This window comes from Biomphalaria glabrata, chromosome 11 (assembly GCF_947242115.1).
Source record: "Biomphalaria glabrata chromosome 11, xgBioGlab47.1, whole genome shotgun sequence".
Classification (NCBI taxonomy): Eukaryota; Metazoa; Mollusca; class Gastropoda; family Planorbidae; genus Biomphalaria; species Biomphalaria glabrata.
Window position 1 is genome coordinate 28,113,570 of NC_074721.1, and position 26,849 is coordinate 28,140,418.

Sequence of the window (26,849 nt, forward strand, 5' to 3'; positions counted from 1 at the left end):
TCGCGTTTGCATACATCCGCATAACGTAAAAATGGGCGACCAGGGGCTCTCCTGCCTTCTATTAGATCGCCATACAGGATGTCCTGTGGAAGTCGACCTACTGGCATTCTACGTGGCCAAGCCAGCCAAGGCGTCTGCTGCTGATAACAGAGCGGATGTCCTGGCATCCTGCTCTATGTAGCACTTCCTCATTGGTTATCTTATCTTGCCACCTTATTTTATAGATCCGCCTTAGGCATCGGAGGTGGACGACATTCAGCTTTTTTTCCTGCCATGAGTAGGTTGACCATGTTTCACTTCCGTACAGCAAGGTGCTCAACACACAGGTCCGGTAGACTAGGGCTTTAGTACTGCTAGTCAGCAATATGTTGTCCCAATTGATTGTTCCGGATTTTTTTGTGCAAAACTAATCAACCCCAACAAATGTTTGTTTGCTCTTCTAATTTATATTACATTCAATTTCCATGATTAAACGTTGCAAAAACACATTATCAATAATATGTCGTTCCGTTTTTTATGTAAATAGCATAATTATGCTAAATCAAAATCTCTATACTGAATAATGCCTAATGATTGTTTGAAATCGCATAATTTACTAATATTTCACTTGTATTATTTGACAATGCGTCACTATAATTTGGTTATCAATATCAAAATGTTCCGTATTTTCATCTTTAAACACATTTTGAAAAAATAAAAACAATAGGTTGTTCAGGGCTTTAAAAAAAATAATTTACTAGAATTTGATTACTGAAAATTACTTTTTAGACATTTAATTTTCTTGCTAAAACATAACATAGAAGTTTTGTAATCGATAAAAAAGTTCCGGATTTTGTTTCTACAAATCTTTGCCAGAAAATACCGAATTTATTTAAAAATCTACTAACGCCAAATAATTGTTTGAACTCCCTTTTCTAATTAATAAACAAATAATCTTCTTATTTACGAAATTATGTTTTTACTGATTTTTAAGAAAAATATTATAACTCACTACTCTCTTACAGTACATTTAATTTTCTACCTAAAACATGTAAAAATCTAATTATCGTTAATATTATGTTCCGATTTTTAAGGAAAACTGAATCCAAACACCAAAGTAAGGTATGAAAATCTCTCCACATGACTGTAGTACATCTAATTTTTATACGAGACCATCCAAAAAATTTAATTAACGGTACTACATTTATCTGAAATTCTTTTTTTCTTTTACTATTTATACAAACATCTGGAAAAATCTATTATATAAACTTTTCAATTGTGTTCATATCTAAAAATTGTTGCGATGTTTTGAAACGTAAAATAAAGGTTAATCAATTTTTTTGTAACTTTTAGTTTTTTTTTATATCAAGATGACGGACAGACAGACTGACAGTCAAAACGCAAAAACAATGCGGCTTTGATCCTTTTTAAATAAATTCTATTAGAACTCATTGCACCAATGTCTATGAACCCTTGTTAAATATCTCGTGTAAATAAAGACATTTTTTATGGTACCGGTACTAGCCTATTGTGAGGTAATGAATTTTTTTTTCTTTGATGTCATATGAATGGACTCTTTAAATGTAGGCTAATACCAAAAGAACGCACTCGGTGCACCAATGTCTATTAACCCTCGAAAAATTGCTCGTATTAATGAAAACATATTTTAGTGTAACTAAGCCGTGTGACGTAGTGTTTTTTTTTCCTTTGACGTCATATGGAATGAATTCTTTAAATGAAATGCTAAAAGAACGCACTCGGTGCACCAATGGCTATGAACACTCGATAAATGGCTCGTATTGATGAAGGTGATTTTTAGTCTAGCTAAGCCTTGTGACGTAGTGTTTTTTTTTTACCTTTGACTTCATATGGAATGAATTCTTTAAAAGAAATGCTAAAAGAACGCACTCGGTGCACCAATGTCTATGAACACTCGATAAATGGCTCGTAATGATGAAGGCGATTTTTATTCTAGCTAGGCCGTGTGACGTAGTGTTTTTTTTTCCTTTGAGGTCATATGGAATGAATTCTTTAAATGAAATGCTTAAAAACGCATTCGGTGCACCAAAGTCTATGAACACTCGATAAATGGCTCTTATTGATGAAGGCGATTTTTAGTCTAGCTAGGCCGTGTGACGTAGTGGGTTTTTTTCCCTCTGACGTTATATGGAATTAATTTTTCAAATGAAATGAAAAAAGAACTCGGTATAGTAATGTTTATTAAGCCTCATTATGTGACTCGCGTTTAAAAAAGGAATGATATCTTAATTTACATCTAATCTAGATTTTTCTAACTACAGTATATCTAGATCTCGATTTATATTCTAATTAAAATTATTTTAGAGTCTAGATCTAGAATTTATAGATCTAGTTTAGACTAAAATAGATTAGATTAAGATGTAGAATTTCAATTTCTAAACTTAAAGTGTAAAAAAAAAAGTGTAGATTTTTATTTCCAAACGTTTTGATCAATATTGTAATGTTTTAATATACTAAAACTAATCTACTATTTTTTTTTAATTTAAATTTAAATTTACGGCAAATGAATCTTTGAAACATTATTACTTTTGACCATCAAAATTAAATCACCTCTTGAATATTATTTGCGAATATGCAGATCCGACAGGGATCCGACTTCGACGGGGGCCGCCTCTGAGTTTGTGTAACACAAACTTTCTTTGTAATCTTGTTTTCTTTATTCTTGATTTGCATCATTTCCTGACAATATCCACTCTTGAGGTCTAAATTCGAGAAGACCCGTAATCAGGCGAGTGTGTTAGATAGGTCATCAATGCGGGAAAGAGGATACTGTCTTTCTTCTTGACATTATTCAATTCTCGGCTATCTATACCAAACCTCATACTCTCAACTTTATGTTTAACTAGCACAACTATTGAACAGAATGGACCTCTGGATGGCTCGATGACTCATTGTTGCTTCATACGGACCAGCATATCAATGGGTTCTTGCGGAGTTTTGTGAATGGGTCTATCATTTCCTGTAACAATAATGTGTTGTACAAGGTTTGTCATCCTGCAGTCAACCTTGTCATAATGGCATAATGTCCATAATTTCCAAAATTAATTTCTCAGCTTTATTATATTCTTCCATCGAAAGAGTTTCGTTCGTCTTTGTAACAAGTATGTGTCTCCGTGAGTTCTCCTTCGATTCCGTGTAAGTTGATGCCTCTGCGTCCAGACATTGTGTAATCAGATCCACAGAGTAACTGTTTGCTATTACACTTTCCGCTCGTAACCTCTTTTCCTGCGACTAAAGATTAATGACAGGGACCTTTTTATTATCAAAACTGACCACCAACGTCTTTCCCACAGCGAGCATATTTCCTTTTCCTCTCGATATTACTTCGAGTTTCGTGCCGATTGCTTCGCAATTTTTTTTACCTTTTCCCATATTATACATTCCGATAGTTCTGATATGGTCTTCTCTTCTACCAACAAAATTCTCTTGCTTGATCGTCTCCCTTATAATACTCAAGTATTTTGTAATGTACCATTGGCCATGTTTAAAGACAATATAAACCAATGATACACTTGTAGGTAACATTGGCAATCAGGATCTCCTGATTGAATGGTTGGGCTTGAATTACGTAGTTTAGTCTGACCTGTCCCAAAACTGGTATAAGCTTGCCAGTGGCAGTTTTCAGTGTATATCCGTTTGTTTCTGTTATTTTCTGATCTCCAATATAATCGGTTCAATTAATCGAGATACCTTAGTGTCCAAAAGTAAAGCATAATACTTGTTGCCGATCATAACTTGTACCTTTAAACTTCTATTTCTTTCTAACACTGGGACAGAAATAACCGTTTAGGAGCCACTGAATACGGTGCTGCCAGTCTCCGCTCCTTGAAACCAAAACACATTAGATTCCCTTAATGCCATTTTGCTCTTCTTATGGCTGGCGACAACGACCCCAAAACATTCTTTAGGAATCTCTTTTGCATATAATCAGGTGTGTTGCAATTCCAGGAGCGAAAGGGTATTCTAATTTGTCTGGCATAGGGTCGCCGTTCGTCTCTGGTCTCTTCCACCACCCTTCTCACCAACCGTGCAAGATTCTCTTCCTTGGGTCGTCTTTCGTCTATTATTGACCATCTTTCACTTCCTCAATCTTTTAACGTGTCTCTGCCTTGTGTCACAGTCTCGCATCTAATCACAGTGCGCAATGTGCACAATGCATAACCTCAACGAACAGATTATAAACTTTCACGTTTAATCATCACTAAGAAACTAGATCTAGAGCCAAACAAATAAAATCTAAAGCGTCCTTGGTTTCCTTATCTTCTTTTTTTCTCTATGGCGCACATAATTTGAGACTAATGAAAACGTGCAATTCAGGTTATAAATAGTGTTACGATCTCTCCTACTATCCAGGCTCTCTTCAACTGCACCACACGACACAATGAACCTAAAGAACCTCACAACTCAGGGCTCCAAAGTATCAGTCAGTTCAATTGCAAATACATTACAGACACTGTACAGTTGGCAACAATATTACACTAACTGTCCAAAAACCTAGCCTTGCTCCGCCTGACTTCAAACACCGTGCTTGTTTTCGCCTCGTACTGGTTACATTGCGAGGTAACGTGAAGTGAAGTGATTCTGACACACTCGCTCTTATATAGTGTCTCTACTTGCCTCGAACCTTCTTGACCACTCCAGTTGATCACTTTCGCCGTGACTTGCGTGCGTAATATTTACGACACTGGTCCTTGCCGCACTGGCGTGTACTGTCACTGGTTACGGTTGACCGCTCGTCCTGCGCTGGACTGTGGCTATTTGGGTAGGCTAAAAACACACAGCACTACCACCATCTGTGTCACCACCAGGTTTACAACACTATATATATATAATATATATATATGTATATATATATATATATATATATATATATATATATATATATATATATATATATATATATATATATATATATATATATATATATATATATTTCGTATTTTATGAAGTCTCAATCTAAAGATTTTTCCTTATTTAAATTTACTTTTTTTATCCTGGGAATTCCAGTAATCTATAAATAGTCTCCGTCTTCGCTAAAGTCTTATAATTTACGTAAATGTAAATAAAAATATTATATTTGTTCGTGAGCAGCAATCCTTAAATGTATTTTACTATACGTGCATAAGAGGGCATAAATAAAAAACACATAAACAGTTGTTTTATTTTGATCTTATAAGTGATAAGAATGTTGAAAATGTTCACGTAAAATGCATGCATATTTTAAAAAAAATTCGTTTGCAAACATTATATCTGTTATAATTTACTTCTTATAGAATACAGAGAAAGACAAAACCCATCTAAAAGAAATATATTTATTTCAAACAAAAGGTTGTTTTTTTTTTTTTTTTTACATATGAAGTATTCAAAAATATGCCTTGAATTTAAAACATAATGTTTTTATATAAATTATTTGAATAAAATAATGATTATTTAGGAACATATGGAATTTACTAATAACACTAAGCGTTATAAATATTATGTCTAGAAAGCATTATCTTTATTTAAAATATCACTTGATACAGATGAACAGGGAGAACAGAAAAAGCAAAAGCTGAGATGCGATAACTATGACAAAACAAATGATCAAAGCTCAAACACAGGAAATGATTCCAAAGAACGCGATCTTTACATCTATGCAGTCATAACAGAAAATTTTAAATTAGCTGTATTATTATGGAGAACATTATCGGTAAGTTTAATAATAAATAAGAATAAGTTAGTTATTTTTTTCTTGATAGTAGTTCAAATTTGGGCATAAAAATCGTCAAATAAAATATATCCATATTTTTTTTTTCATTTTTTTTTTAATCAAAATTCATATACCAGCAAAAACAAAACACCACACAGATGATTCAAAGTAAATGATATATTTATAAGGGTATCCTTCCCCTTTCCGTTGAGACGCCGAGCTCACAACTTCAGGCGTTTCTCTGAAGCTAAGTGAAGTAGCTTGAAGAAGGACAAGATTAGAGAGAGAGTTAGTGTTATCACAAAAACTCAGAGGCGGACCCCATTGATTTCATAACTCAGCTCCTTTGCATATAGTGCGCACGAGCGCACTAATCAACCCTAGTGATGGATGGACAGATGTAAAGACGATTAAAAGACAGTGATTTTCGGCTATATTCTAGAGAAGTCGACAGCACTTTGACTTTATCTGATTTTTTATTTACTGATTATACTTATGTATAATTGTCTAATTTCGTTAAGTACTTGACATAGATTTACAATCTTTGGTGTGAGATATGCGATTTTTTAACGCTCAGGAGGCTAGATGAGCTACACACAGCTGAAGTAGGAACTCCAAACCAGAGAGCTGATGATTAGCCGCGTCAAGGAGACACTCAGAGCTTGTTCCTTGCAATAGAGATAGAGCAGTATCTGGACAGCTACATGGAGGACTCAATGAATGGTAAACTTAAGAGTCAATGAAAGCGTACATGAATGATATATTAGTCGATAAAGGAGAAGAATAAAGAGACAAAATGTTAAACACAAGACTATGAAAGTGATTTGTAAGAAAGATAAAATAGAGGAAGAACTCAAGAATAAAGATGTGAAGTATTGAGCTTTATAAAATATTTTGTGTCTGAAATGAAAAATGATGCAGACGATTTGAAGGCAACACTAACAAAAAGTAACTGAACTGAGATCCCAGTTGACATGGCTGAGGATTATTGTGTTTTATGTGGCACGACATTGCTGAGGATTATTGTGTTTTATGTGGCACGACATGGCTGATGATTATTGTGTTTTATGTGGGACGACATGGCTGATGATTATTGCGTTTTATGTGGCACGACATTGCTGAGGATTATTGTGTTTTATGTGGGACGACATTGCTGATGATTATTGTGTTTTATGTGGGACGACATTACTGATGATTATTGTGTTTTATGTGGCACGACATTGCAAAGGATTATTGTGTTTTATGTGGGACGACTTTGCTGATGATTATTGTGTTTTATGTGGGACGACATTGATGATGATTATTGTGTTTTATGTAAGACGACATTGCTGATGATTATTGTGTTTTATGTGGGACGACATGGCTGATGATTATTGTGTTTTATGTGGGACGACATTGCTGAGGATTATTGTGTGTTTTGTGGGACGACATGGCTGATGATTATTGTGTTTTATGTGGCACGACATTGCTGATGATTATTGTGTTTTATGTGGGACGACATTGCTGATGATTATTGTGTTTTATGTGGCACGACATTACTGATGATTATTGTGTTTTATGTGGGACGACATTGCTGATGATTATTGTGTTTTATGTGGGACGACTTTGCTGATGATTATTGTGTTTTATGTGGGACGACATGGCTGATGATTATTGTGTTTTATGTGGGACGACATTGCTGATGATTATTATGTGTTATGTGGGACTATAACGACATGGCTGATGATTATTGTGTTTTATGTGGGACGACATTGCTGATGATTATTATGTGTTATGTGGGACTATAACGACATGGCTGAGGATTATTGTGTTTTATGTGGGACGACATTGCTGATGATTATTATGTGTTATGTGGGACTATAACGACATGGCTGAGGATTATCAAGTGTTATGTAAGACTATAACTACATGGCTGAGGATTATTATGTGTTATGTGGGACGACATGGATGAGGATTATTATGTGTTATGTGGGACCATAACGACATGGACGAGGATTATTATGTGTTATGTGGGACGACATGGATGAGGATTATTATGTGTTATGTGGGACCATAACGACATGGACGAGGATTATTATGTGTTATGTGGGACGACATGGATGAGGATTATTATGTGTTATGTGGGACCATAACGACATGGATGAGGATTATTATGTGTTATGTGGGACGACATGGCTGTATGCTGTATGGTCTCCTGTTATACAATGATAAGTCAATAGATTAAAGCACATTTGTGACGTCACATAGAAATCCGGTTAATGTCTGACTGTTTAGGATGCGCAGGAAAATTACGTCGAAAAACAGCAATTACTAAGTTATAATTGCAAATAAAAAAAAAAGAATCATATATTCATTATCTGTACATCAAAACACATATTATATCAAAAATTGTCAAAACCATCTGATTTTCCCTTTTAGGGGTGTTGGACCAACTGTGCTGATTACAAAAGAAAGTGTCGCCATTACTTCTTTATGTTAGTAGTTTATATGGATGGTCATCCTCCAACCTTCTGTATCTTTTAATAGCTTCTAATGCTGCTCTATTGCGCCTTAACTTAAGATATTCCTGCTAGGTGTTTTATTATGTTTAATCTTTGTGATGCCTTTTCTTTTAAATCTGCCATAAAGTGTATTAGAGACAGTCTTTGGTCTATTTTTACACCAAGATATGTTGGATTTTCTTCTATTATTTATTGGCTCTGAGTCTATATTTAGAATGTAGTTTTTTTTTTGTTTTTTTTTTCTATTTTGTTGCGTGGCTAAAGATTGAATAAACAAACATAGACACATATATAAATAGAGAATTTCCATTGTCACGACCTTATTGTTTTTTTTTTAAATAGAACCTAAAAATATTTTTAATTCAACATATATATTATTATTATTATAACATATATATTATAAATTTATTTAAAAAAAACGTAATTTTTGTCACCTGTTAAATTACTTTTTTTTCAGTTATTAGAAGAAAGGTAAGTAGTGCAATAAATAACACTACATGAAATAGCATCGCAATACTAATGTAATTTTATTCTGCTATTCCTTTGGTTATTAATTGCTTAAACTCTTAAATTCTGAAGCTGGGGTCCTGGGTTTGAATCTTGCTTAAGACAGGGAAATTTAAATTTCGGGATTCGGGATTAGTTCGTTAACCGCTAACCAAAGAAACAGATGACCTAAACATTAATTGTACCACTGATTTTAAGGTCTGTAAGGGAACTTAACTTTTATATCTTGAAATACGCAAACACAAAATGTACCCAGTTTCCCTAAATTCGACGCAGCATTTATATATTTCTATTAAAGCCTTTAATTATTGACCCTTTCCGAAAATTGACTTTAACGCTAAAATACCACTGAAGTACCACTTCCCTTTCTAAGTAAGCAGAAAATTCACATAAAAAAGCCACTTTCCTAGGCCCCTGATAATATAGCTAATGTAGCTTCTCCTGTACCATGTCAAGTCATCTCCACTTCCATCCATTTCCCTTTTTAATCTTATTACTCCAAACCCGTGCACGAGAAAATCAACAGGCCCTAGAGGCTCAGACTTCCCCACTTCTTTGAATCCTGCCTTAGCGCCATGTCCTTCTATAGCTACCAAGTCTTCTAAATCCATTATTTATCTTTTTTGAAATGAAGGTATGTTGAGTTTCTTTTCTATTTCAATCGTAATCATATCTTATAAAGCTTATATACGCTTTATTTTTGTGTGTGCAAAGTTTATGTTAACTCATTTGTCTGTCTTTCTGATTAAATGTTTCTACAAGTAGTTTCTATTACACATATGCTCGATCAAATTGAAACTTTACACCATTATTCATTGGCATAATCATTATATGACATCAGGCCAGGTTCACATTGAACTTCATTTTCACCTACCACTTTGTCTGCTGCACCGCTGGGCGCCACCCAAGATCTGTCAACCTTCTTTCTCCATTCTTCTCATGTAAAAATGGCTATATGACCTACTTCCATACCAAGTTTTTTTAAGATGTTTTAAACGGCATCACCCATAAATACAGCATAGCAGATGATGAAATTCAAAGCAGGATTACATTGCCTATTAGTATTAGGACGACCTGATGAACCTTGTATAAAAATGCATACCAAAATGATATGGTCATATTACAAGGTCGTTAGAGCTCACAAAGACCTTCTTTCAAGAAACGGTACCAGGAAAAAAGATAAGAGGCAGGCAAAACAATAAATATAAAATAATTGAGGATTTTTTATTCATTTCGAGACGGAAGTCGAGAAAAAAGGTGAAGTAGAGGTGAAGGGATATTTTTGTAGAATTTTTATGCCCAAAGTCTTATATGCTTGTTATGTCCTTTTATGAAACATATGACCTATACATTTTCAAAACATTAAAATGTGTTTATAGGACTTAAAATAAAATATATTCTTTATTTCTCAATGACAAATGTATAAAAAAGATAGTTATTAATTTTTATTGTTCCACTTTTATATTTTATAGCGTTTTAAGTGTACATTATTGAGGTTAAGGTGCCTTAAAATAAAATGAGAAAGAGAGAGATGGGGGATAGAGAGAGTGCGAATCACGTGACAACTGATCTAATGTACTTATATTTATATATTTCTTTTTTTTTTATTTAAGCACAATAACATCCACAACTAGCATAACTGACAACGAATTTCTATCACAATCAATTGGAAATTACAACAAAGTAACTGACAAATTCCAAAAAAGAAATAAAGAAGAAAAAACAAAAATACCACCAAAAGAAAGTTGTGACAAGGAAATTGAAACAGATTCCACAAAATACAACAACGAAGAAACTAAAATACCACCAAAAGAAAGTTGTGACAAAGAAACTGAAACAGATTCCACAAAATACAACAACGAAGAAACTAAAATACCACCAAAAGAAAGTTGTGACAAAGAAACTGAAACAGATTCCACAAAATACAACAACGAAGAAACTAAAATACCACCAAAAGAAAGTTGTGACAAAGAAACTGAAACAGATTCCACAAAATACAACAACGAAGAAACTAAAATACCACCAAAAGAAAGTTGTGACAAAGAAACTGAAACAGATTCCACAAAATACAACAACGAAGAAACTAAAATACCACCAAAAGAAAGTTGTGACAAAGAAACTGAAACAGATTCCATAAAATACAACAACGAAGAAACTAAAATACCACCAAAAGAAAGTTGTGACAAAGAAACTGAAACAGATTCCACAAAATACAACAACGAAGAAACTAAAATACCACCAAAAGAAAGTTGTGACAAAGAAACTGAAACAGATTCCACAAAATACAACAATGAAAAAACTCAAGAACACTGCGACATTGGTACCCAGACAGGTCAGTATTTTATGACCCAAATAATCCTATATTTACAAAAGTCGATACACTTATTAATTTAAGTGAATACATTTTAAATAATATCAACAATTAAAAACAACAATATTATTGGTCAATGCAAAAACTCAAAGAAATGGGATCTTTTGTTGTATTTTACATGTTTGAGATGTTCCTTCAGAGAAGATAATTTACTTCCTAGATAATTTCCCCCTCCTACTGGTCCACAAATGAGAAAAAAAAATAGTGCCCTGAGCATGCAAGTAACGCTACATAAAAGCAATACTTATTTATTTAATTTTTTTTTAGTCCTAATGGAATGGGAGGGGGCAGAATTTGAACCTGGGACTATCGCTAAATCCGAACGAATAAATCCAGAAAGTCAATTGCGCAAACAGCATTGCCATGCAGGATGCCTTACCTCAAATGATTCTAAAAGATAGAAAACTTTGAAAATTAAATAATTCTACCAAAGTAACTTGTATGAAATACAGTGAAATTAAATTTTGTAAAGGTTGTATGCAGTTTCTAATTAGGTAGCTTGACTTGTTGCCGCTGCTGGCTAGCATCTGTGAAAGTTGAGCACTTTTGTAAGTCTCTCTTGACAGTACATAGCTTCTACAAGGAAAGTAATATGCATTACCTCCTTGTGGTGACAGATGGAAACTGATGCTTTGAAGCCTCATGCAAATCTGCAAGGATCTCGGAGAAGAGGTGGTCACAAGATGTGTGGCAGTCATGGCAGACGTCGTGCAGATACGCTCTGCTGCCACAAAACCAAAACCCTAGCTATAGATTAATAGCCTCACTGCCTTGTGAGGTCTAAGGCTAAGTGAGTAGAACCTAATAAAAACTCCAGTTATGAAGCCCATAGGTAAGGGGGGGGCAGTAGAAAGACTACAGCTCTCTAATAAACTCCTACTGCTACCTGACCCCAAATAGCGATGGCGTTACATCCTTTGGACCGGTCAATATGAAAGAGAGGCGAGTTTCGACGTGATGGCCGCCGGGCACTCGCAAATTTACACCCATGATTTTCTCAATAATAGATAGGTCACTCCATCTCTAGCAGTATGTCTCTAAAATAAAAGAATGGTAGTTACCGGTAATCAGTTTCTAGGTGATTGGCGTATACTGAAACGCCAACGAAATGTGAAATATGCACTATGTGGGACAATACCTTTATGACTAAGATAAACAAAGCCTTAGCATACCAGACCTGTGCGATGAGAACATTGTTATTTGGGAGTAAAATATGACCAACCTAATCATGGCAGGAAATAAAGCTAAATATCTTCCACCGCCGATGCCTAAGGCGGATTTTTAAATATAATAACCTCTGAAGATTTGCTACAAAGAGCAAAGGGCCAAGACTTTCGCTGTGTTTTCAGTAGCAGACTCTTTAGATAACTTAGCTAAGTTCAAAGGATACCAGAAGGTCGACTTCAACAAGACATACTGTATGGCTATCGCCTAAAAAGTGAGATAAAGGAATTGTCCCAGATTGCAGATACCATACACAGCAGTAGAAGGGAAAGGGTGAAAATGGAACTTCGCCTAGTTATTAGATATGCCTTACCTGTGCATCAAGGATTGGTTTCTTAGGTCATAAAAGAAGTTGCAAAGGAAAATGAACGTCTCTCGAGACTTAAAAGGCCACAGAGCTAGCTTTTTTTTTCATTAGGTGTACAAAATAAAGGAAGTGTTAATAAACATTGTTTCTTTTAAATTTTAGAACTGCAGAATTTTGATATGCTTTTCCGTTTATAGCACACACACACACACACATACACACAAACGTCAATAAAGAGCAAGCATTTTAATATTACTCTATGTCTTATTACTAATTTAAATACACAATTTAAACTGTACTGGGACATCGATCAGACGTTGACGAAGTACATACTCGATACCTGTTCTTTTTTTTTATTTACAAATTAAAGCCAAAAGATTATCTAAAATCGCTCGTCTAACATATTGTATTTATTCGATAATTGTCATACCAAAATGTGCAATATATCTCTTTATCAATAATTTGCTTTTAGTTTGTTAAGTTATGGCGGAGGTTTGGACTAGAAAGTAAAATATTTTTAAATTTAAAGAAACATCCAAAAAATGTAAAATATTTTACAGAATAAAAACAACGTATTACAACGCCAAAAGAGTGTTTGAAACATTATTTCTTTTGAAAATCATATTAAAATAACCTTTTTGTGAATTCTTTGCAAATATATTGATCTCATAGGGATACGACGGGGGTCTTATCTCAGTTTGTAAGATAACACAAGCTCTCTTTTTAATCTTTTTTTTTAATCTTGTTAATACATTATATCTCTTTTTTATTGTTCGTAAACGCCAGTACCTAAGATATTTAATCTAAATACTTCCCCAGGGCATAGTTGTCATTTCTAAATGTCCTTTGCTCTGGCGTTTAAAGCTAGATGCTTTTTTCACTAACGCAGCTTGAGGTGTACTATTTGCTTATTTTACAAAAAGTAAGATTGAAGTTTAGGTTAAGATAAGATTAAAGTTTTGATTTAAAAAAAAATAAAGTACACACTATATTTAAGATTAAACTGTTATCACTTTTTTACAGGACAGTAAGTGTGTTTACTTTTAAAATTATATTTATTATTCTTCAAAATCTAATTATTATTTATAAAATGTATAAATACCTGAATAGCATTTTCGCATTTTTTTAAAAATATTTGATAGACAGTAAGGTGTCTTACTATTGTTTTAAAAATATTTGATAGACAGTAACGTGTCTTACTATTGTTTTAAAAATATTTGATAGACAGTAACGTGTCTTACTTTTGTTTTCAAAATATTTGATAGATAGTAACGTGTCTTACTATTGTTTTAAAAATATTTGATAGACAGTAACGTGTCTTACTTTTGTTTTAAAAATATTTTCAGTAATACCAGAACCAATGATTGCATATAAAAAAAAATATCGTCCATTGGTGGGCCGAATTTCTGTTTCACCAGATTTTCCATCTACAAGTAAGGAATTCTGCTTTTAATTTCACTTTTACATTAACGTCGGTATAGGAAACCCAGGAACACCCCCTGGCTACGCCTATTATATATATATATATAGACATGGGATTGAACTAAAGAAAATAGCTCACCAACAGCTGGTATCTCCTCAATTACAGAACCACATTCCAATTATGATCAATTGATATCCCCGATAAAAAGAAATAACGTCACAATCTCAATTTTACATATTCCGATTTACTAATCAATATAAAACAATCCTCAATTCTCAGTCAAGAAATGCAAACTCATACCTCAAGTTTCTTAACATATTTATAGCATAAACAAAAATCTTGTAGTTCGCACATGGAAAAAAAAGGTTAGTTAGGGAGGAACAGGGTTACAACAATATATATATATTGTTAGGCTCTTCCGCGGTGTCTAGTACTTGAAATGTAACTAAGTTTAACTGGAGGTAACACTGAACTCAATACTTGAACAAAGAACGTGTAATACCAATAGAGGGAACCGTCAAATGTCCCTTCTTCTAGCGCAATAAAATCCTTATCTTTGTTTCGATAGGAAAAGCTCCTTGTCTCATCAAATCCCAGAGAGTTCTTACTTTTTAAAGATCTATCACTTCATTCGTCACTAAGTAAAACTTTACCTAATTCCCGAAACAAATAACTTAATCCTAATCATGTCATAACAATATATATATATATATATATATTACGGAAAATAAAGTATGCAAATTTTAAAAAATAAAATGCAATTATATCACTTTTATTTTCATTAATTAGATATAAGGTTTGCGTATTTATTCAAAGAATGAAAAGGATACATTATTTTTTCAAATCTTAATGGTGTGTTTTATATAATAAAGAGCCAGATTATAATATACAATTTAAAGAGTCAGTTATTAAGATTTGATCTCAATCAAGGAAATCCTATCTCGAACTGGAGATTGCCTCTTAATGAGATTGTGACAGAGCGTCGCACGAGATTTGCTGGACATGTTCTCTGATAAATTGAATTACGTCCACAAAGACTTAAGATGACATGGGGGCCATTACAAGGAAAGCTGAAAACAGGGAAATCCTTGTATAACTCGCCACCACACTTTCAATGAGGACCTCAGAGCCATGTGTGAAGAGGCTTTAGACATTGCCAGCTACTTAATTTTGTGGAGACAACTGGCTGTCAGCCAATGCGCTGAACGACTTGCAGTCATAAGTAAAAATAACAGATTAGGTTTTTCAAATAAAATTTATTAATAGCAGTATAATACACTGAAGATATCGCAGAATATGCATTTGTTTTTGTTTTAAATACCGAAAATAGTGCTTGGTGGTGGGGCTTTGCCCCGAGTCTAGTTTGATGAGCTATCAGCGCTCCCCTAGACTCCCTTGATAAAAAAGGTGAGGGTGTCCATTGTCTACATTTTTTATTACTCCAGAAAGAACCTTTTCTGGGGTACAATAAAATTTCTAAAGAATGAAGGGTAAGAATTTAACGAAGATCAATTATTTTCAAACACACACACACACACACATACTAATTTTTTATTATGATATATATATATATATATATATATATATATATATTTCGTGTTAGAACTCCCACCATAAAAAAAACAGGTAATCCTGGCTACCCCAATGATATAAATATAAATACTGGATTGGTTGAGAAATACGAGAACATGATTGTTCTAGACGTAATTTTAAAAACACATTTTTATCTACAACAGCCCTTTAAATAGTATGATAATTATTTAAATTATAAACATTTCTCCTTCGTCAGACTCGCATTTTTACAGAACTTTGCTTTTCTTGTCTTACTGCACTTCCTAGATACCCTCGTTAACCCTGGGCCACATAATCAAATAACCTTTATATCATGTGTCTCATATATCGAAAAGTCTGAAATTGTTATAAAAAATCGTATAATAAGTTCTAATTAAGTTAAGAAGGAATCTGTGATAAAAAAATCTCTTCAGAAGGTAAAAAGATCATTTATTTAAAAAAAAAAACATCAATTAATCTTAGACATGTTACAGTTTATTTATTGCTATACACTATATATACACTATATATGCCTTTGTAATGTTTCAAATTCATAAAAACAGATCTATGTCTATAGTCAAGCAACATTACTTTAATACTTATATTAATATCAGCTTTATTATATAACATTACTAAAAAATAATATTTAAAAAAATTAGAAAAATCTTGATTTCTCTTAATTCCTAAAAAAAAAAATAAAAAATAAGTTACTATAAAAAGCGTCGTTTCAATAAATAATGGATAAAGCACTCAATGTACACATTACGACAAACCCTTATATATATATGTATATACAATTATTGATTATATTTACATGTTTTTTTTTTCTCATTTATTTGGAGCAGATAGATGGGTTGTTAAAGGATTACGAGTTGTGAAACGAAGAGATATGAAAGGTAATCTTTCTGGATTTAAAAAATAAATATAATTAGTGTTTTTGAATATATGTGGATATGTGAAGTCTAATCTGCTTCTTTTTAAGGTGTACTGTTCAGTGAATAGGTTGCGTGTTTCTGTACGTGTCAGATTACTGGCGAGTTCTTGACTACAGACTTGCAGACGAATAATACAACTCCTCAAATAGAGGGTACAACCAACAGGCGTATGAAGTTTGACGGTTTAATTCACAACGGGAGCAGTCTAGTCTCAGTCACTTTTATATATGTGGTGGGTTTGGCACAGAACGAACTAAATGACATGACGAAGGCAACTCGTAGGACGATTCCAAACTGTTGATTATACATTAAAGACCTGCCAAAGGCAAACATAAAACATAATTACAAATAAACATAAACTAAACATAATTAATAGGCCTAAATACTAGATCTAACGAAAAACAAAAAGAAAATCTTATAGTGTGAACCAATCATCCCTTTTACAAACACAAGAGAGATATGGAACACCAAAAACATTAAAAAAATAAATGACAACATAGTTCTCTAAAAATAAATCAACTAGTTGTTCTACATAAAACTAACATATATATATATATACATTGTTTGAAGAGTTTCGCTCTTTACTTTCCTTACAAAAGACTACAACAATTTAATAGAACAAATATGTACACTCACAAATACACTGTTTTTTAGAAGCCAGTATTTACACACTGGTTGTAAAAATACATTTACAAGATGGACAGTTAGCATTCTATAGGAACTATTTCGTCTAGTGTACTACAGGAACGCATTTCAATAAATGAATTCATCCACATGCTGGCTTCTAAAAAAAAGAGTAGTCCAACATGAACAAAAACCGCGGTAGTGATATTCTATATAAACTACTAATTAAAATTACAATCTAATATAAATACGTAAAATGTGATTACCTGCAGCCATACGTAAACACATGGTGTAGAACCAGGCACAAAAGGGAGTAAAGACGACGTAGGCCCAGTAACATACGGACACTACTGTGACAAAAGATGCCGGTAGAATGGACAGTGCCCACGTTGTCTGCCTTTTTATGCGCGGACACAAGGTGCCATCTAGGGGGGAAGGGTCACGTGGATATCGGGGTGGCCGGTGTTTCCTGAAAAATAAATCCACTCCACTACATATACCATGACACCTTTATGAAAGCCTAGCCTCAACTGTCTAGCAAAGCTGCTGTCTCGCTTTGGATTTATGTCGTCACATTTATGCGTTCACTATCAGTCACCTAAATGTGGGTCTCTTCATATATATACATATAAATAAATATATATATATATTTATTTATTTACTAGCCAGATATTACCCGCGTCACGAGGGTCTTAAGTTTATATTACTAATATATTGTATAAGAAACAATTAAACAAAAGAATAATGTTAGAAATAAAGCGAATGAGTGAAAATTTTTTTTAAAATATTATTCATGGAGTTAAAAAAATAGCTAATCGAGCTGATTAAGAATAGCAAGTTTTCTGTTTGGTGCATGCGTGACCTTTCGGTAGTAACTAATGTAAGACTCGCGCGATATCGAACCTTTGGGCAAATTCGCAGCTATAGCAAACGTATGTAAGTATAATTTCTTAAAAAAACATAAAAACAAATGTGAAGGTTAATTGGATTAAAATATGAAATGATTGAAATATATTTAGAATGTTCATATGTTAAAGTAAAAAGTTTAGTTTTATTAAATAATGAAATGAATGGATGATATTTTGTATTTTTGTGTGTCGAAGTAAAAAAACAATATTTGCAAAGTGAAGTTCTTAAAATTGGATTTAAATGGAACATGCATTACCTTTCGTTTTTGCATCATATAAATATGGCTATATGACCTAAATCCATGAAATAGTAATATTTTCAAAGAGCTGGGCAACTATTTTTTTTAATGGTCTCAAGCTAGTTTACATAGTCACTGTTCGAAATAGTGTCCAAGAAACATTTATGCCAAGTTTTATCAAGATTGGTCGAAAGATGTTGATTTCCATTCAATACATACTTATCACATACATTTGCCTTGCTTTCTGGGTACCTGACGTTATTTGGGGAAAAGTAAAGGATAGTTGGTCGTTCTGCTTGCTACATGACACCCTCGTTAACACATGAACTTTGCTACATAGATAACAAGGTCTGGAAGGGAACTTTACTTTACAAGGGGAAGACAGAGATAGAGACGAACAAGAGACAGTGGTTTCTGGCTAATTCTTGGAAATAGATGAAACTTTGTGTTATTTTAAAATTAAATTGTTCATTTTCTTCCGTTGAGAGCTTGACATCAATTGACAACAAATATTGTCTACAAATGGGATTAAGCAGCTCAGAAGATGAAAGAACAAGAAAGACAAAGAAGTTTGACTAACTAAACTACATACAGGTGAAATAAATTGCGAGGCTTGAAAAACTTAGAAAGAAACAAATACATTCTGTACGTATGTCTGTGGCAAGTCTCTGATGAAAAAAGACGAATATCCTGACACCTTTATATTTGAAATAGAACCTGATATCTTTGAGATACTTGGAATGACGCATCAAAACATAAACTGGGTGAATGCAATCCTAAAACAAATTAGACAATTTGAGTCGAAAGTGGGTACACTGGAAGCCTTAAATAGTCTAGTTTGAAAAGCCGTTTCTTAAACTATGCTTCGGATGCACAAGCGGTTATGACGGAGGTTTTTGGGATTGTAATTATGGCTGTAACTGTGTTGGTGGCTGGTATTACTAGTGTGGATCTCGTTTTATTTCTTGCATATTTTAGCTTTTGAACTCAAATAATTTTTTTCATATAGTTGAAACATATATGTGTGTTTTTCCCAACCTGGCTTGTATAATGGTGAATAGTTGTATTAGAAACCTTTAGATGTGACGAGATCATTACTGATTTATTTAACACATTAAGAAATTAATTTCAATGTATCTATATATAATAATCTTCTTCCCTCAAGAGTTTGGTCGAGAAGCAAGCAAGAAGTAAATGAAAGATCACTCTGCGGATAGTCCACGAGAAAACAAGAAAAGAGGGGGGAGAACACGTAGACACAAAATAGCAGGGCCGGACAGTTGTAATATCACCTCACGTTAAAAAGTGGGGGGGGGGGAAATCTACTCTGTAGTAACTATCGAGGCCACAGAGCACGCTCAAGAGTTTGGACACAATGGAAGGATCACTCATTTATTTTTGCAACTCGGACAGAGGGAGTTATCCTAGGTAATTTACGAGGCGAAAAAAAAGGCATCTTTCGTTTATATATTTCAGGAGCTTTGTATGAGATTTTAATAATTTCCGGATATTTCCAGGACTTTTTCGTATATTTTCCAATTTCAGGAGGTAGATTTCCAGGACCTCCTGCTAAATCAACAGGAGACCGCGGGAAATCTGTTATAAGTTATAAAATTGTTTAATTTAATAATTTATACACCTAAAATTAGCGCGGGTCCTATAATTTAATTTAATCACACAAGTGGGGCATAACAGCAAGACCAGAAAAGTAACATTAACTATTGCTACGATTATTTTAAAACTAGCTGGATATGACCCGCAGTCTGAAGCATTAGATTGGGTATTACTGATGTATTTGATGACATTTAGATCTTTGTCAAACATGGCAAATGTTCCATTAACATTTTTACAAACATTTTGCCACGAAAATAAAAGTAGGGTGTGGAAATTGGTTTACATGTTTATGGCTTATCGATTGTGGGCGTCAGGCATTAAACATAAACTACATACTCGCCATGATCAAGGAAACTTTTTTGCATTTATGCAAACAAACAAACATAGATACATGCATTCTTCTTACTTTCAGCTTTATATTTTAGAAGATGAGTAACGCATTTTCTCTAAAATAAAATGCTGGTATTTTAAATGTTTTTTTTTAATTCCCACGTTTTTCTCTCTAGATATTTTATCAGGTTTTCATAAAAAGAAACATTCTGGATACATTGAAAAAGGTAATTTTTGTTACCTAGATACGTTTTTGTTATGAAAAATTCTTATTCTAACTCTCCTGGAAGGAGAATGTCATTATGTTGTTATTTTATTCAACTCAAAACGAACAACGCAATTAATCTCTATTGATACCATCCCATTTATGACGCTACTATTGAACAGTGTTTCCCAAATTTTTCCAAACTTTTTCAACACAAATGTTGAATATTTAAAGGATTACTTAGCTTATATTTAAGAAAGATTGATTTACACGGTTGTCAAATATTTCAATAGTTCGTGGAACACCTTTTTAGATAACGCGGAACACTAGTTTTCTACGCGGAACACAGCTTAAATAAATTATTGCATTGCCTCCAGCCTACGCAGAGTAACACAAATCTTTAAACAAAATGCAGTCCAAAACCAGTCTAGGAGACGTAGATCACTGGATAAACTCTGACGTAAAATACTGAATAATTGAAAGTTTGAAAATTTAGAATCCTCCTCAGCTAAACAATCGACTTGTCTTCTGTGAAAGAATGAACTTATCTACTGTAAATGAATTAAATCAGCATCTGTGTAAGATTCAAACTTTACTCAAAAACGGAATCATTATAAGGATCGAATACTGATCAATGAAAAAAAAAACGTACTCTGTAAGAAATCACATTCTATTCTGTAAAACATCTGACTGCTACTCTACTTCTAGTCAGTATAAGAATTGAATACTTCTCAATTAAAAAACGGATGCACTTGTATTAAAACTGATTCTTCCACTGTAAAAGAGAAACTTGCTTCTGTTAGACAATTAAAACCACTTTTATACAGAATCGTATTTTCCACTATAAAATAATATAATACTCTAATGTTAAAAAAAAAAAACATAGTCTCCATCTTAGTGAAATCTATGGACAGAAATTATATGAATGTGCGAAATCATTTTTTTAAAACTTCCTCTGGAGCATCAAGTTTTTGAATTTGTAAGCCTACTAAGCAATTCTACCACCGAATGGATTGGAATTATAAATATATATAAATATTTATTATAAATGATGCATCTTACCTCTTATGTGCTTACCTTAATGAGGTTTTGATAAATTAACAATCGATGCGCAAATTTTTAAAAACCATTGAACTTTAAAGTCGATAACAAAATGAGGTAATAAAATGTTATTTTAACCGATAGAAATTTAACATCGAAAACTCTGGAATCACAACAAGCACCTTGATATTGTCTACGTTCATTCATAATACATAAAAGTCCGTTTTAAAACGTTTTGCGTGCTGTTGTAAACGACGGAATACTTGCAATACGCCTTACTAAACGCATTTCAAAGAGATATTGTCGAAGTTCATTAAAATGATTGTTATTTACAGACACTTGATGAATTGAGTGAGAAAATTCTCTTTAAGTTGAGCTTTTGGGCTTCACTGGAAACCGTATTTTGAAACCACAACCCAGGTCTTAGATAAAAATAATTGAATGTTTTTGTTTCCGAAATATCAATCCATTTTGTTTAAGAAATGTTTGGGTTAGTTGGCCTAACACTTTTAAATAGACACACATTACAGAAGGAATACCACCAGCACTAGAAGTTCAGATGTTAATAAAGTTTATAAATGACAATAAAGTAACACCACCTAATGATCGAATTCTATTTTAAATAAGTCTTTTGAGGCCATTTCAAATACTTTTTAGAACTTCTTTTTTATTAGAGCACGCTTGAAATAATATTTGTATGTGTGTTAAATGCACATGAGTGTATGTTTAAAAATGCATTTTTACTGTGTAGGTTTTAAAATAACATTTTTGTTCATTTTCGACAGTATATCGCTCTTACTTCTCTAAGCGTAAATTAAAAGGTAAATATTTTACATTTATTTTTTTTATTAAGTTATTAACAGCATACGTATCAAAGTTTGACTCTAAAAGTGCTATATATTGTCTGTAGAGGAACTACATTTTCTGTGTGGAAGTGATATGTTTTGTCTGTAGAGGAACTACATTTTCTGTGTGGAAGTGACATGTTTTGTCTGTAGAGGAACTGCATTTTCTGTGTGGAAGTGACATGTTTTGTCTGTAGAGGAACTGCATTTTCTGTGTGGAAGTGATATGTTTTGTCTGTAGAGGAACTACATTTTCTGTGTGGAAGTGACATGTTTTGTCTGTAGAGGAACTGCATTTTCTGTGTGGAAGTGATATGTTTTGTCTGTAGAGGAACTACATTTTCTGTGTGGAAGTGACATGTTTTGTCTGTAGAGGAACTGCATTTTCTGTGTGGAAGTGATATGTTTTGTCTGTAGAGGAACTACATTTCTGTGTGGAAATGACATGTTTTGTCTGTAGAGGAACTACATTTCTGTGTGGAAGTGACATGTTTTGTCTGTAGAGGAACTACATTTCTGTGTGGAAGTGACATGTTTTGTCTGTACAAAGACTGCATTTTAACTGTTGACGAACAACGTTTTGACGCAAGAAGAACTACATTCTGTTTGTAGAGAAACTACATTCTGTTTGTAGAGAAACTACATTCTGTTTGTAGAGAAACTACATTCTCTTTGTAGAGAAACTACATTCTGTTTGTAGAGAAACTACATTCTCTTTGTAGAGAAACTACATTCTCTTTGTAGAGAAACTACATTCTGTTTGTAGAGAAACTACATATTAACTGTAGAAGAGCAACATTTTTATAGTACAATAGTTATATTTGACTGAAAAAAAAGTACATATGGACTGTAAATAGTAAACAGAAATGCATTTTATCTGTGAGAACTACAGAAGAAGAAATTATTTTGGAGATAAAAGAATTATCTTATGAATGACTAGATTTTAGAGATGGAAATTGAACATAACTATTAAAGTTCGTGTTCGGTTTGGTGTAATTTAAGATCAAGTTCGGTTCGTTAATGAGTATAGGTTTGGTTCTGTCAGATCTTAAGTTTGGGTTTGTTGTCCTTTTATGAAATTAGGGAATAGCACAAACTATTTACATGTAATCGTGTTCCAATCAATTTATTAAATTAAAATCTGATCCCCAATTCATTAAAAGTTAGTGACATTTTAATTTCCGACACTCATGTCACGGGCCACATAACAGAAATGATAAAAATATAATATTAAATAAAAAATAAATCACTTTTATTAGAAACCCGTGGATATTACACTTATACTATTTCATGGAATGTGTGAAATGTTTCGTAAATCAACTTCTGAAAATTTCGCTGCAAGTTAAAGCATTCAATCTAGATGCTCGTCTGTTAAACTTATGTCAGATATTAAATACGTAATTATCTTCATTTGCTTGTAGTTTTGTTGTTGAGTTAATTTAGATATGATGTCCTGACACTTAAAAAAGCCAATTCCCACAATCGCAACGGAGTCGTTCAAATTAGGCATTACATTTTAATTTTCCATCATAAAACGTTCAGTTTCATGTCTCATAAAACACCTTGACACTTAGTTTCCGTTCAATTTGACATTTTTTTTCTAATTACTGATACTGCCAGTTTGCAATGAATCTTCATCACGGTTGACCGTCGCTACTCGTCACGTTGACTCCCGTCTAGCGCTGGCACTGGGCAATTTGCGTTTGTTGACTACTTATCTATCCACACCACCATCTAGTTATAACAATATGTAACTTTATTTTTTTAGATATCAGAAAAGTGTTCAACTTCCCAAAATGAGCTCTGTATGTGAGTACTGTTCAGTAAATATGTTATGATTATGATAACCCTTTTAGGTAACATTGCTTTAGTAAAATGAATATTGTTATGTATTAAATTTGTAACTAAAAAAGAGTATATGATTTTTTTCCCAGCCTCTGCTACAACATGTGGAATAAATGGAAAACCTTGAAAAAATACAATATTCAAGTTTAACGTGTAAAATGTGGAACATAATGAAAATCATTTTAACATTATAATTTTTATTTCAATCGTGTATTGGAATGCACATGTATAAAAATATTGTATATATTATTTTTGTTTTATTTGTATAAGCGTGGTTGAGAGGTAAGTACGCTTGAACTTGGCTTGGCTTGGCTTGTCTACCTATGTCACCAAGTCACTGGTTTTTCTAGCTAGCTCAGGCAACCCAATCCATGCTCTAATAGCGCTAGGGAAAATGAGCTTGTGTAGAAATTTGTCCTAGTTTATTTTCTCTCTATATAATTAAAATTGTATTAAACCTTAAGACATGACGCAGTACGATCTGTGAGCTTCATAGTTTTCACATACAAAACAAATAAAACCATTGTTTGCTGGTCGTCCATTAAAGTTTTTTTTAATCTTTTTTTTTCCAGTCTTCGCCGTTATTGCTTTTTTATTGGTAGTCTGAGATCTGTATCTAGCAACCTTAGTAAAATATATTAAGCTATCTTGATATGAAGCTTTTATCTATTATCTTTGAAGTCAATTCACGTATACATTTGGTGGGGCACATCTGTTACGCATCCTTACTTAACATACACTTGTGGAGCAACAGTCGAATATCAGTGACTCTCTACTGTCTACAGTAGAGTTTTTTTTACCGTGGTCTTAAAATCGATAGCCTTTAATGGAGAGTGCACTTCTTTGGTGGAAGTTTTATTGATTTTCAGTACCCACGTCTTAGACTTAGATGAATTAATACAGAAATGTTGAAAAACCACTGTTTAATAAAAGCTCACTTTTTTACCTAATTTTTAGCACATTTTATAGCAAATTTTTGTAGCACATTTTTGTTGCACATTTTTGTATCAAAGTATTCCATGACAGCCTTATAAGAAAGCTGCAAAAGATGAAAATAACCTTCAACAATCAGCTATCTTCCTATCTCAAAAACATTACTACTTTTTATAGCGTGCTACTCTGAATCAAAACCTCCTTTGCCTTGGAAAAGACTTCGGGAGACAACCCTGAGGAAAAATCTTAAGCAGGTGACCCTTAGGCAGATTTTGGCACACCATGCTACAGCCTGGCAGAGCCTGCGGTGCTACTGATCGCAAACTGTTTTATTGCATGAATTGTACCTTTCAAGTAGTTTGAGTCTCTATAAAAAATTGAAGTGTAAGGCTATATAAATATAGTAAAATATTTTTCTAAGCCTCAAACTCTATATGCATGATTCACCAAGCAGTGTATTTAATGAACACTTAGCCAGATGACAGTCCATTCTGTTTCTTCATATATACAACTATTATTTTATATGCTGTTTTGATTTAAATAAAATTTATTTGATGTGATAGGTAAATATGTTTTTTTGTTATGTATTTAAAATAGATTTGTTATTGTTTACATTTTTAAAGCTATTGATTATATTTATGCAATAGCATAAGGATATGTGACCACCTAAACAGGATGTTATTAGAGTTATATTATAGATGATATGAGATACGGAGTTATTTCATTTCATCCAAGATCTTAATGATCTTTTGCAAGACTCTATAGAAGTTTCTTTGTTAAACTATTAAGGGAATGGAGATTAAATCGTATTTATTCTTCTATAGACATTTTCTAAAATAATATTAAACTAAAATTAAATGATTTAAGTAATATTAGATTATAGTCACATTTTAGACCTTGCAATCTACGAGGTAGACGATATTAAGGAAATCTGTTTGGGGCCGCGGTGGCTGAGTGTTTCAGCGCTTGACTTTCGAATCTAATGTCCTTGTTTCGAATCTCGGTGAAGACTGAGATTTTGAAATTCTGGATTTTTAGGGCGTCCCTGAGTCTACCCAGCTCTAATGGGTACCTGACTTTAGTTGGGGAAAGTAAAGGTGATTGGTCGTTGTGCTGGCCACATGACACCCTGCTTGTTAACAGTTGGCCAAGAAAAGAGATGACGAACACAAATATCCAAATTTAATGGTTTGATTGTGGGGGATAACTGCATACCAATGACAATCCTTTAGGCGAGCTTAAAGGAGGACTGCTTAACGAGGTGACCCCCGTGAGTGATATAAATATCAACTCCATTGCCATCACTGTGATAGAGGACAAAAAGTTGGCAGTAGATGGCCTCTAAAGCAGACAGAGAATTCTCACAAAGGCTACGGGACAAACATGTAAGTTTGGAAGGATGGCCATTACTGAATTCAGGCGAGGAAAACGGAAAGAAAACTTAAATGAACCGCAAGCTTAAAACGACTTTGTCTGCAAGAGATAATGGAAAATATGAAGAAGGCAAGAGGTTTTTGTAGTCATGTGAAACTCTGAATTTATCCTTTATCTTTGGAATCAAAAACTTTGCCAATTTTTATTATTATTTTAATAACGTGAAAAGTGTATGAAAATTTTTTTTTCTTATTTAAATAGAAAATTAATAATATTTTAAATAACAAATTCTGTAATTTTTGTAATCTATGTCGCTTTAAACGAATGGAAATTATAGCGAGCTTTGAAAGTAGAATAACAATGTT

The 26,849-nt window shown here is 33.1% G+C and overlaps 1 protein-coding gene across 1 annotated transcript in view; it reads left to right on the forward strand.

Moving 5' to 3' along the window:
* LOC106060483 (uncharacterized) overlaps positions 1-25,668 on the forward strand; it is a 66,703-nt gene extending 41,035 nt beyond the window's left edge. Inside the window, exons 13-22 of the mRNA XM_056003949.1 lie at positions 5,292-5,346; positions 5,541-5,707; positions 8,666-8,679; positions 10,329-11,047; positions 13,964-14,050; positions 16,437-16,487; positions 20,418-20,468; positions 22,273-22,308; positions 24,101-24,141; positions 24,267-25,668. Coding sequence (XP_055859924.1) covers positions 5,292-5,346; positions 5,541-5,707; positions 8,666-8,679; positions 10,329-11,047; positions 13,964-14,050; positions 16,437-16,487; positions 20,418-20,468; positions 22,273-22,308; positions 24,101-24,132 — 1,212 coding nt within the window. The 3' untranslated portion in view covers positions 24,133-24,141; positions 24,267-25,668. The remainder of the gene's footprint in view (positions 1-5,291; positions 5,347-5,540; positions 5,708-8,665; positions 8,680-10,328; positions 11,048-13,963; positions 14,051-16,436; positions 16,488-20,417; positions 20,469-22,272; positions 22,309-24,100; positions 24,142-24,266) is intronic.
* Positions 25,669-26,849: the final 1,181 nt, after the last annotated feature.